Here is a 12,834-nt window from a genome sequence, read left to right as displayed (position 1 = left end):
AAAGGCAGAGGAACCAAAGATCAAATTGAAAACATCTGCTGGATTATAGAAAAAGCAAGAGAGTTCCAGAAAAACATCTACTTCTGCTTCATTGACTATGCTAAAGACTTTGACTCTGTGGATCACAACAAACTGGAAAATTCTGAAAGAGATGGGAATACCAGACCACCTTACCTGCCTCTCGAGAAATCTGTATGCAGGTCAGGAAGCAACAGTTAGAACTGGACATAGAACAACAGACTGGTTCCAAATTGGGAAGGGAGTACCTCAAGGCTGTATATTGTCACCTTGCTTATTTAACTTATATGCAAAGTACATCATGTGAAATGCCAGGCTGGATGAAGTGAAAGCTGGAATCAAGATTGCTGGGAGAAATATCAGTAACTTCAGATATGTAGACGACACCACCCTTATGGCAGAAAGTGAAGAAGAATTAAAGAGTCTCTTAATGAAAGTGAAAGTTCAGTTCAGTTGCTCAGTTGTGTCCAACTCTTTGCGACCCCGTGGACTGCAGCACACTAGGCCTCCCTGTCCATCACCAACTCCCAGAATTTACCCAAACTCATGTCCATTGAGTCGGTGATGCCATCCAACTGTCTCATCCTCTGTTGTCCCCTTCTCCTCCTGCCTTCAATCTTTCCCAATATCAGGGTCTTTTCAAATGAGTCAGCTCTTCACATCAGGTGGCCAAAGTATTGGAGTTTCTGCTTCAACATCAGTCCTTCCAGTGAACACCCAGGACTGATCTCCTTTAGGATGGACTGGTTGGATCTCCTTGCAGTTCAAGGGACTCTCAAGAGTCTTCTCCAACTGCTGCTAAGTCACTTCAGTCGTGTCCAACTCTGTGTGACCCCACAGATGGCAGTTCACCAGGCTCCCCCATCCCTGGGATTCTCCAGGCAAGAACACTGGAGTAGGTTGCCATTTCCTTCTCCAATGCACGAAAGTGAAAAATGAAAGTGAAGTCGCTCAGCCGTGTCTGACCCTCAGCGACCCCATGGACTGCAGCCTTCCATGCTCCTCCGTCCATGGGATTTTCCAGGCAAGAGTACTGGAGTGGGGTGCCATTGCCTTCTCCATCTTCTCCAACACCCCAGTTCAAAAGCATCAGTTCTTCGGTGCTCAGCTTTGTTTATAGTCCAACTCTCACATCCATACATGACTATTGGAAAAACCATAGCCTTGACCAGATGGACCTTTGTGGACAAAGCAGTGAAAGTGAAAGAGGAGGGTGAAGAAGCTGGCTTAAAACTCAACATTGAAAAAATGAAGATCATGGCATCCAGTCCCACTATTTCAAGGGATACAGATGGGGAAACAATGGAAACAGTGAGAGACTTTACTTTCTTGGGCTCTAAAATCACTGTAGGTGGTGACCGCGGCCATGAAATTAAAAGATGTTTGCTCCTTGGAAGAAAAACTATGACAAAACTAGACAGCATATTAAAAAGCAGATATTACTTTGCTGACAAACGTTTGTCTAGTCAAAGCTATGGCTTTTCCAGTAGTCATGTATGGATGTGAGCGCTGGATAAAGAAAGCTGAGCGCCAAAGAATTGATAATTTTGAACTGTGGTGTTGGAGAATTTTCTTGAGCGTCTCTTAGACTACAAGATCAGACCAGTCAATCCTAAAGGAAATCAGTCCTATAGGACTGATACTAAAGCTGAAACTCCAATACTTTGGCCACCTGATTCGAAGAGCTGACTCATTAGAAAAGATCCTGACGCTCGGAAAGATTGAGGGCAGGAGGAGAAGGGGACAACAGAGGATGAGATGGTTGGATGGCATCACTGACTCGATAGACATGAGTTTGAGTAAGCTCCGGGAGTTGGTGATGGACAGGGAAGCCTGGCGTGCTGCAGTCCATGGAGTTGCACAGAGTCGGACACGACTGAGTGACTGAACTGAACCAATGAAGTGGTGCTATCGGCAAATATAGGGATCCATGGGAAAGAACTTGCTGAATAAAGAGAGAAAGTAGTCATTTATAGTGATGTGGATGAACCTAGACTGTCATACAGAGTGAAGTCAGAAAAACAAACACTGTATATTAACTTATATATATGGAATCTAGGAAAATGGTACTAATGAATCTATCTGCAGGGCAGGAACAGAGACACAGATGTATAAACAGACTTGCGGACACAGAGACGGGAAGTAGAAGGTGGGATAAACTAAGAGCAGCACTGACATGAGCACTGCCACGTGTAAAATGCGCAGCTAGTAACCGCCGCACGCAGCTGGGAGACTGCTGCGCGCAGCTAGTAACCGCCTCGCGTAGCTGGGAGACTGCTGTACGCAGCTGGGAGACTGCTGTACGCAGCTAGTAACCGCCGCGTGCTGCTGGGAGACTGCTGTACGCAGCTGGGAGACTGCTGCACGCAGCTAGTAACCGCCGTGCACAGCTGGGAGACTGCTGATAGCCCAGGGAGCTCTGCGCAGTGCTCTGTGACGGCCTGGGGGTAGGGTGGGGCAAGGGGTGGTGGGAAGGAGGCTGAAGAGGGAGGGAACACACGCATACATACAGCTGATTCGCAGCAGAAACTAACACAACATCGTAAAGCAATTATACTCCAATTTAAAAATACATTAAAAAAAATTAAACTCTGTTTCACATGTAATTTGGTTAAGTGTGTCAAAAGACAAAAGCAAGGCAAAATTATCCTGCTGGCAGCTGAAGTGGAATTGATCCTAAGACGAGAAAGAAGGGTTCGAGCAAGATGAAGAGTGTTTACCATGGAGACGGTAGGTAACGATGGGGTCCGGTGAGCACAGGCGACCAACCCTCAAGGCAGAGAACAGACAGAGTAGTGATCAAGGAGAGAAACATAACATCCAGAGTTTGGAGAAGAGGCGAGAATATTCACTACACCATAGAAAAAACAGTATCAGTCTTAAATACGTCAATGTGAGAAAAAGAGTAAGATTAAAAGAAAACTGATTACTTTTAACTTGATGTACTGTTTCCACCTGAAGGATCAGAAATGCAATCACTAGAATCACCCCTCGGCTCACAGGGACTGAGTGAGACCCCTCTTAAGTCACCCCACTGGCTTCAACATAAAATATTAAGGCAGATCACAAGCAAATCTGACCAGACTTCTATCTTCTCAGCTCAGCAGTCTGGAGGGAAGCAGTTACTCACGATCATTCAACATTTACAGTGTATGAAAGTCTATTCTGATTTCTAAATATCCTGTAACTGATCTCATATTTTTAAAAAGACCCAATTTGAACTAGAAATCTGAAGAATTTACAGAACTCTTAATAAGAACAGCTGCTTCCAAACAGATTGATCTGGTTTGGAAGCTAATTCATATCAAGGAAAATGATGTCTTCTCTAACATGAAGTAACTTACAAATCCTCTCTCATGCTTGTTACCAGAGAGCAATATGCCCATTGTTACATCTCTGGGTGGCTTCTGATTTAAAAAGAGCTCAAATTCTTGAATACGAAGGTTTTCTAAACCCAATTGTGTGTGTGCTGTGGGTGCTCAGTCACTGCAGTCGTGTCTGACTCTTGGTGACCCCGAGGACTGCAGCCCGCCAAGCTCCCCTGTCCATGGACTTTCCCAGGGAAGAATACTGGAGTGGGTTGCCATTTCTTCCTCCAGGGGATCTTTTCAACCCAGGGATCGAACCCACATCTCCTGCCTCTCCTGCACTGAAGGCAGATTCTTTTGCCACTGAGCCACCACTCAGAGGCAAATAAGGTTAACAAATTCAGAAAAAAAGTTAAGAATACAATGTGTTCAGCTCCCTATCCTGTCACCCTTCAAAAAGTTCTCAAAGTCAGATAAATTGTTACCATTTGGTCTCCCTGAACTAAGAATTGTATGTCTGCAAATTGCTAACACATCCCCAGGTGTGACAGCCTTTACTCTTTCAGTCTGAGGAAAGATAAAGCAAACCACTTCTCTGTGGGACTGGAATGAATGGGTTCCCTGGGCCACACTGGAAGAATGGAGATGAAAGTGGAGCAAAAGGCAATGCTGCTACTTTGTACTGATGAACTCTGACAGGCTTGAGGGAAGGTCTGGTGGAAAGTAGGCAGAAAAATAAGGAAAGAAAGTCCAAAGAGGGGAAAAGATGCCAAGAATGACAGCAGAGAAGGGTTCATGAGCAGAAGAGTTCTCACCAGGTAATGAGAACAACATGGAACGTTTGCTGAGGGAGAGGCATTTACTCTCTTCCTTCCCAAACTCTATGAATTACGTTGTTATTAACTGTAATCTAGAGATGAGAATACAGCTGCACAGAAATATTAAATATCTCACCTAAGATTTAACCTGCTCACCACTCCCTGGCTAATGGGGAAGTCTGTTGTTCAGTCACTAAATTGTGTCCAACTCTCTGCGACCCCATGGACTGCAGCGTGCCAGGCCTCCCTGTCTATCACCATCTCCCGGAGTTTGCTCAAATTCCTGTCCATTGAGTCAATGAGGCCATCTGACCATCTCATCCTCTGTCACCCCCTTCTCCTCTTGCCCTCAATCTTTCCCAGCATCAGGGTCTTTTCCAATGAATCAGCTCTTCACATCAGGTGGCCAAAGTTATTGGAGCTTTAGCTCCAATGGGGAAGTTACTTTCATTGAAAAATATCAAATTGGGCAAGTTAATATTAAGCCTTAAACCCAATATGCTGCTTTGCAGGAACTTAAAGCCCATCCATATGTAAAGTACATACAAAAATACATCTATGATGTAAGCGAGGATGTGTGGGTGTTTTCAGTTGGAGTTTAGTGTGATCAGAATTCAAAATGCAGGTCCCCCCCCCAAAAAAAATGCAGGTCCCCTGCTCTTGCAAAGGGGTGAGAGGGGAGGTTCTAGCCAAACTCAGGCCTAACAAAAGATGATGAGGGTTACATTTTTATAAAGAACAGTAAACTAAGGGAAGAGCCATCTGGATGGAGAGAGAGGAAATTAAACAAATTTAATAACAAATTTAATGAATATATTATATTAAGGAAGCCAAGGAAGGGGAAAAATAAAAGAAAGGAGAGGAGCTCAATGATATCAAGTGCCTCAAGCCACAGAAAGGGAGGGATAAAGAAGAGCAAAATCCACCTGGCTCTCAGGAACATGATTTTCATTCACCATAAATAGCTTTCTCTGACTTGATGGCGCTACTAATTAAAACTGGGCTCAAACGTGCAAAATCAACTAAGACCTTTGAGATAGATGGTCACTCATTGATGAGGGGGAAAAAAAAATATAAGAAGTTTCAGGGTTCCCTCTGGCGGAAAACAGAAAAGTGGGTCCTAATTGCAACTAACCGGCTTGCTTGTCTAGACAGAAGAATGCCACCATAAGGGCTACGACCAACGTCCCAGACACAAGCCAACCGCTCAAACCTGCCACCAGAAGGGCTACAACCGACATCCCAGACACAAGCCAACCGCTCAAACGGGACAGAGTTCTTTAAAGTGGTTACCTTAGATCCACATGCTTAATGTGAGGCATTTTTCTTAACGCCTGTAGCCGAAGCGTCCCCACGCAGTTCCCAGACATACAGAGCTTCTCCACAGCTGTCAGCTTCTGCAGCACCTCTGGAAGGTCAGTGAATTCATTGAAAGAAAGACCAAGATAACTAAGCTGATGCATGTTCTCCAACTCAGCAGGAAGGGTCTGGAGAAAGTTTCCATCCAACAAAAATGTCTGTAAGCTAGCAAAGAAAATGTAAGAGTTATAAAGAGAATGTATATACTTTACATCTTTATTATTAACATTCGAGTTGTGTAAGTATAGATCCTCTTACCAGAAAAAGGAAATATATTGCACTGTCCTTTGCAAAATGCTAAGGGCAGGGCCTGAGGTGATAATACACCAGAGAGAAAAGATCAGAGACAAGCATCTTAATCTTTTATTGAAAACTAAAATTATGACCAATTCTCTGAACCTGGATAGGCATAAATGGGAATACCACAAGCTGACTGCAATGTGAATCAGCCTAAATACTCATCTTTCATTGTTATTTAAAACAATTAACTTCTAAGTCTGACTTTTAAACATATGAGAAGATTCTGTACTTTTCTCCTAAAAGAAATGCAAATACTGAGATATCACTTTTCACCTGTACATCCATCCTTCTCTCTGTATAAATGGAAAGGAAAATGTATCCCATAGTATTTTCCTAATATTGGTAATAAAGATTTTTAGATAGTAGGATTTAGGGAGCTTCTAAAACATTTATTGTTGTATTTGCTATAGTATTTCATAGTATTTATATTCCTGGTAAAGAACCTGCCTGCAATTCGGGAGACCCAAGTTAGATCCCTAGGTTGGGAAGGTCCCCTGGAGGAGGAAATGGCAACCCACTCCAGTATTCTTGCCTGGAGAATCCCATGGACAGAGGAGCCTGGTGGGCTACAGTCCATGGGGTTGCAAAGAGGTGGACATGACTGAGCAACTAACACTTTCAGTTTCCTAATGAGCATGTGTAAGATTTTAAGTAGTTTCACTTAATAAAACTGGAAGCAAATACGTAAAAAAAAACAAAAACCAAAAAACTAACTTCTAAGTCTTAGAATTCAACATTAACTCAGGAAATGAGAAAATAACCTCTCCTCCTATGTTTAGACACATTCATCTGTAGGGATCACTGGTTCTAAACGAGAATATTTTAATTTTTTACAAGATTCTCAAAGAAGCTACAAAATGAACTCTACACAAGAGCATGACCTCTCGATTTGGGGCAGAGCTGTCTACGACCAGCACAGCAGGCTGACTAGCCTCCTGTGTGATGGCCCCAGCGCAGCGTCCTGGGCGGGGCCTCGGGGGGCCTGCAGGGAGGTTGGAGGACCTACTTGTGCATCGCTCCCACGGCGGCCGGGACGGCTCGGAGGGCATTGCACGACATGTTGAGCTCAGCCAGGGTTGGAATATTGCAGACCGCTAGTGGGAAGTCCCCTAAATGGTTGTTGGAAAGGTTAAGACTCTTCAACTTGGTGAACCTATCACAAAAACAAAACAAAGACCAATGTCACAGATGTGTAACAGCACACGACTTCAGCACAGCCTCAGAGATAATCTAGTCCGACTCTAATTCAGCGGAGCAGAGCCCTCACAGGGCGAGCCAAAAGCAGAGCTGGCAGTGCATCTTCAGATTCTAAGGCTGGTGCTCCACCTAAAAGATAAGGGTTCTATTTAAAACAAGCGTCACTCTAAAACAAGGTTGAGTATCTGAGGAGGTGAGTTTGCTGGAGTGAGACTTTCAGCTTCACCTTGGCTGGCTTAATTAACACCTGTGTGAGTAACAGAGAAGAAGGAAAAGTTCTTTAGGATTTCTCAGACAAGTCAAAAACCCAAACCTGAAATAATAAAAAGCCTCCTAATCTATCAAAACCACACTCTCTCCGGGGCACCCAGTTCTGCAGCTCCAGCTGAAGAACCGGCCGCCGTCCTCGTCTCAGTCCCATGCTCGATCCTGCAGGCCACACAGCCTCCTGGAGGAGCTCCGCTCACCCCACTCTAACCACACTTTCCTCACTGCCTCTTCCTGCTGCTGTTGTTGAGTCGCTCAGTCATGTCTGACTCTTTGGGACCCCGTGGACTGTAGCCCACCAGGCTCCTCTGTCCATGGGATTCCCCAGGGAAGAACACTGGGGTGGGTTGTCATTTCCTTCTCCAGGGGATCTTCCCCATCCAAGGATCAAAACCATGTCTCCTGTGTTGCAGGCGGTTTCTTCACCATTAGCCACCTGGCAAGTCCACAGCTCTCTCCAGACCTTCTCTCCTTCCCTCCTGCCTACTGCACAGTCAGGCATCACAGATCTGGTCCTCGTCAGTCTCCTCTCTCTATCCTGCCTTCCTTGGCGCTGTTTCCCTGCTCCGTGGACAATGCTCTCTAACCTGTCACAGCCCCTCTCCTCTCCCCTGACCTGCCAATAGCACGTCCAGCAAAACTGAACTTACCATCTTTATCCCAGACCAGCACTTCCTCCTATTCTATTTTTGTTAATGGCTCTTTCATTTTCTCAGTTGTCCAAGCAATTAAAGCAATTCAAGAAGTCATCTCTAAATTCTCACTTTGGTTCTTTGCCAACCTCTACACATTTTCTATTGAGAAGCGAATCTGATTAGCTATTGCATTATGTCAATTATTTTAAAAACTGGCCATGCCTAAAGTCTAGGCAAGGTATACAATGCCTAAAACAGACACAATATCTTAAAAATAAACTCAATTCAATCCAGTCAACATTTTAAAGAAACTGTCTTATGACTTCTTTACTGAATTCTAAATAAAAAATGTAAAGCTTTGCTCTAAACAGCTATGTACATTTTATTCTAGATAGAAACCTGACAGTGTAAGTATCTGACAGGTTGACAGCGGTTTTCTTGGACAATGGAGTAACTCTGAAGTAAAAAACAAAGCTTAAGAATTACTGCTAAACTTAAATAATAACTAAAAAATTTTGTATTTTACCATTTGACTCATTAGTCCTTCTTGAAAGAGAATGTTCATCCTCTATTCTGACTATCCATGATCTATGTGACACAAGCCAGAATTACAGGGTCTATTATTTCCAGCCCAGGAGTTCTCAAAGCAAAGTTGGGGGGCAATGGAAGAGGTCCTTAAAACCCACTCAGGAGGTTCTCAAGCTCAAAATTATGTTCAAAACAACACTAAGGTGTCATTTGCCTCTTGTCACTCTCCTTTCCTCCCAAATGTCCAGGGGAGGTTTCCCGACCGCACACATCTCTGTGACAGCACACATCTCTGTGACAGCACACATCTCTGTGATAGCACACTTGTTTAGGAGCAGAAACAGACCTGAGAGTCCAGCCGTCTTCAACTAAGCCAGGATTTAAAAGATTTGCAACAACATAAAACAATGATATTCTTCTATTTTTTTGTTTTAGAAGGTAGTTATTTTTCATAAAAAATATATATGTTATCAAGAATGGCATCTATTTGTTTTCTAAATTAATTACTATATATTAAAATATTTTTCAGCTTAAATTTCTAATATAGTAAATATCAACAGCTTAGTCCACAGAAATAAAAGCTGCTTAGGGGCCTCAATTTTTGAGACAGTAAAAGAATCCTGAGATAAGCTGCCAGATAAAACACAGGGCTCCAGTTAAATTTCTATTTCAGACAAACAACAAATATTTTTTAGTATGTCTCAAATGTTGCATGAGACTTACCTATGCTAAAAAATATATATTCTTTGTTTTTCTGAAATTCAAATTTAACTAGATGCTTTTTTTCCCTTCTAATTCTGGCAACTTTGTCCTGAAATAGATAAAACTGCTGTTCCAGTCCAAACAAAAACAGTACCCTACCGTCTAGATTTGTTCCCTCCTTTGGTAGAACTGGCCACAGTTTTAAAATATGCATGAAATTAAACTAAACTGTTTTTTAAGAAGTTCCTCTATGAAGGAAAAAAATCCTGAACATTATCCAACAGAATATAGCACAAAGACTTCAGAAAGTGGAGAATGGAAGGATTACAATTCCAGTAATTACTCACGATGGAAAATGGAATCACTGGCTTTTGGGAAAGTATTTGTCAATAATGGGGGAAAAGATATATTCATCTATACAAACAATTTACTAGGACCACACCACTGCTGAGAAGAAAGGAAATCAGTAGTGAGCTGAATGAGTAAAAGGCAGCTGACAAACTTAAGTAGAAGAGAAAAGATAAATAATAATAATAACTACAGGCCAAGAGTCCCTATATAACAAGGAGTCCAGGCTCCCTCTCCCCACAGCTGTGCTGTCTGGCACAATACCGGTAGATCCAGGTGGTTCCTGGGCACCTGCAACAGGACCAGTCAAAACTGACGTGTTTCTCTAATCATAAAACACACACTGGATTTCAAAGACTTAGTACATGTAAGTTCTATCAATTTTTCAGAACTGATCATTTTGATTTTGTGGTTGTTCATTTGGTAAGTTGTGCCTGACTCTGCGACCCCATGAACTGCAGCACGCCAGGCTTCCCTGTCCTTCACCAGTGCCCAGGGTGAGCTCAAACTACGAACACTGCATCAGTGATGCCATCCAACTACCTCATCCTCTGTTGCCCCGTTCACCTCCCGTCCTCAATCTTTCCCAGCATCAGGGTCTTTTCCAATGAGTCAGCTCTTTGCATCAGGTGGTCAAAGTACTGGAGCTTCAGTATCAGCATCAGTCCTTTCAATGAATATTCAGGGTTGACTGGTTTGATATCCTTGCTATCCCAGGGACTCTCAAGAGTCTTCTCCAACACCACAGTTTGAAAGCATCAACTCTTTGGGCTCAGCCTTCTTTATGGTCCAACGCTCATATCTGTACATGACTACTGGAAAAACCACAGCTTTGACTGTATGGACCTTTGTCAGTAAAGTGATGTCTCTGCTTTTTAATAAGCTTGTCTAGGTTTGTCATAGCTTTTCTTCCAAGGAGCAAACTTTGTTCAGTGCTCATGCGGGGCTCTTCTGTAGGCCCACCTGCCCAGGACACTGTGCCCACAGCCCGAGCAGCAGACGGAGCCTGGGCCCACGGGCTGTGGGGTCCTGGTCCCTGCAGGATGTGGGATGGAGCTGGAGGCGGGAGAGGAGGAGACTCAGGCCACTGAGCCGGGCTCCCCGGGCCACCAGAGCCAACACAGAACCGCTAGGAGAGCACGGACTAGACTGCCCCCAGTCCAATGCAGAACCACTAGGGGAACATACTGACTACACGGCTCCCTGTCCAACGCAGAACCGTTAGGGGAGCATGGACTAGACTGTCCCTCGGCTGGCACCACAAGCACCAGCTGCCTGAGTTCTTTTACATCAAGAGGTTCTGGTAATGAACATGGAACTAATGAGCCACCACCAACAGGAAGAGCTCAGGGAAGGTCAAAGGAGACGCCACGTCCTCCCACCTCCCAGAGTCCTCCTCTCTGGCATCCACCTTGGCCGAGCACTGCGTGGCCCAGGGCGGACTGGGTCAGAATGACTGGCCAGGGACAACCTGGAAGCAAATCCCATCACAAGGAAACCCGAGACCTCGAGCCACGCGGCAGAGCAGCTCTGCTGGGCTCGCTGACCCCTCTGCTCTCCACCCTGGCGCCCCTCTCCAATAAAGTCTCGTTTTGTCAGCCCGTGTGTCTCCTCGCACAATTCATCTCCAAGTGTCAGATGAGAGTGTCAGGCCCTGGAAGGGGTCCCCCTTCCTGCCACAGAATCCCAAGGGGTCTGGGGATTCTAAACTTGAATCCAAAGGTGGTCATAAAAGTTTGTGTGTGAAGGCAGGTGGAGAGAATCTGTTTCAGTAACAGGTTTTAGTTTATTAGAATTCACACACTTAGCTAAGTGGTCTAAGGCCTCCGTCTGCATGCCTGCCCTGGAACCTACACCCTCCAGGGCTGAACCCAGTCCGAGCAACTGAAACCTCTCTCACTCCGGCCCCACCTCGCTGAGGAGGCCCTGCACCCCCAACTGCTTCCAGAAATGAACACAGCATGCAGTAGGCTTGTTCAGCCAACAAAGCATGATTGTTTCTGAGAACTCAAGTTCTTGATCAGAACACAGTAAAACCCAACTGTTTTGGAAACTCTAACCCTTCGTCTTCTTAGAGGTCCACCTTTTCTTTATGTCTATGGAAAGCTGCCAGGTTATGCGCATCTGCTGATTCAAAAACCCCTCCCCAGGAAAGTAAGAAGGATCACCTAGGACCCCCTCCCTCTGGTCTCAAAGGAGTGACACAGACGCCTCAGGGCGACGATCAGCTAACAGGGAGATGGGCGATCAGGAGAGGCCCGTGATCTTTCCTCCCTTTGAAGAAGAATGCAGAGGAGGGAGCAAGCTGACCCCACACCATTACGGAAGAAAAGACTAGAAATCTCTGTCTCCGACAAAATAAAAGATTTTTAGTTCTGTCATGCTAACAGGTGAGACAGGTAAGTAATCAAATGTGCACAGATCCAGATTCTAAAATAAAATTTGGCTGACTTTGGAAAAACACACATCTGGTGAAACAGCTTAAATAATTTTATTTTTAAAACTAACATTAACAGTTCTCAAACCATAAAATTAAATCCTTGAAAAGAAGTTACAGGAACTTCATTCATGTTCAATATAGGAAAGCAGAGGCAAATCCATGCATCAGACGATGGAAGATGCATAAAATTATTTTAAAGACGATTGTGATAATTACAGTTATCAGTTGATCAATAAAAAGATTCTTTTTGATACTTTAGAAATTAAAAGGCAAAGAAGCTGTGTGTGTGTGTGTTTTTAATCTGTTATATGTATGAGCTTCCCTGGTGGCTCAGTAAAGAATATGTCTGCAATGTGGGAGACCAGGGTTTGACCCCGGGTTGGAAAGATCCCTTGGAGAAGGGAATGGCAACCCACTCCAGTATTCTTGCCTGGGTATACACACACAGGCCCACACAGTGTGCCAAGGTTAAAGAAAGCTACTCAACACAGATACATCAGGACTCCTCCTCTCTCCTGCTTTCTCATTACATCTTATTAGAGAGTTAGAGGCAAACAGATATCGATTACTAATCATTCTAAGTCACAGGCCGAAGAATGGCCTCAGAGTAGTGAGTGGAAAGCACTCTTTCCACCCTCGCTTGCCCTACAGAGGGCGTCACTGTCGGCCCTGGAGGACGATGAACGCTGTGAACTCTATGCACACTTACCTGCACACAGATTCAGGCACAGCCTGCACTCCCAAACCACTCAACAACCTGAGAAGTCTGAATTTACATTTACAGAGCAAACAAAACATTTTAAGAAAAGAGATATAACTCACGTTCGTTTGTTCTGTAACAGAGCTCAGAATAGGGAGAAGAAATCAAGTTAATATTCATCCACTCTAAGAAACACTGATCTTAGCTCTCCAAA

At 44.2% G+C, this 12,834-nt stretch overlaps 1 protein-coding gene across 4 annotated transcripts in view; it reads right to left on the bottom strand.

Annotated features, from left to right (window-relative positions):
* Positions 1-12,834, bottom strand: part of PHLPP1 (PH domain and leucine rich repeat protein phosphatase 1) — a 222,378-nt gene that overhangs the window by 56,597 nt on the left and 152,947 nt on the right. For all 4 annotated transcript variants that reach the window (XM_024984528.2, XM_059881112.1, XM_059881113.1 and 1 more), the window contains exons 5-6: positions 6,810-6,956; positions 5,438-5,668 (exon numbers count right to left, since the gene is read on the bottom strand). In XM_024984528.2, the coding sequence (XP_024840296.1) occupies positions 5,438-5,668; positions 6,810-6,956 (378 nt within the window). The remainder of the gene's footprint in view (positions 1-5,437; positions 5,669-6,809; positions 6,957-12,834) is intronic.

Source organism: Bos taurus, chromosome 24 (genome assembly GCF_002263795.3).
Source record: "Bos taurus isolate L1 Dominette 01449 registration number 42190680 breed Hereford chromosome 24, ARS-UCD2.0, whole genome shotgun sequence".
Classification (NCBI taxonomy): Eukaryota; Metazoa; Chordata; class Mammalia; order Artiodactyla; family Bovidae; genus Bos; species Bos taurus.
Note: the sequence above shows the minus strand (reverse complement) of the source record. Positions and strands in the feature narration are given on the sequence as shown.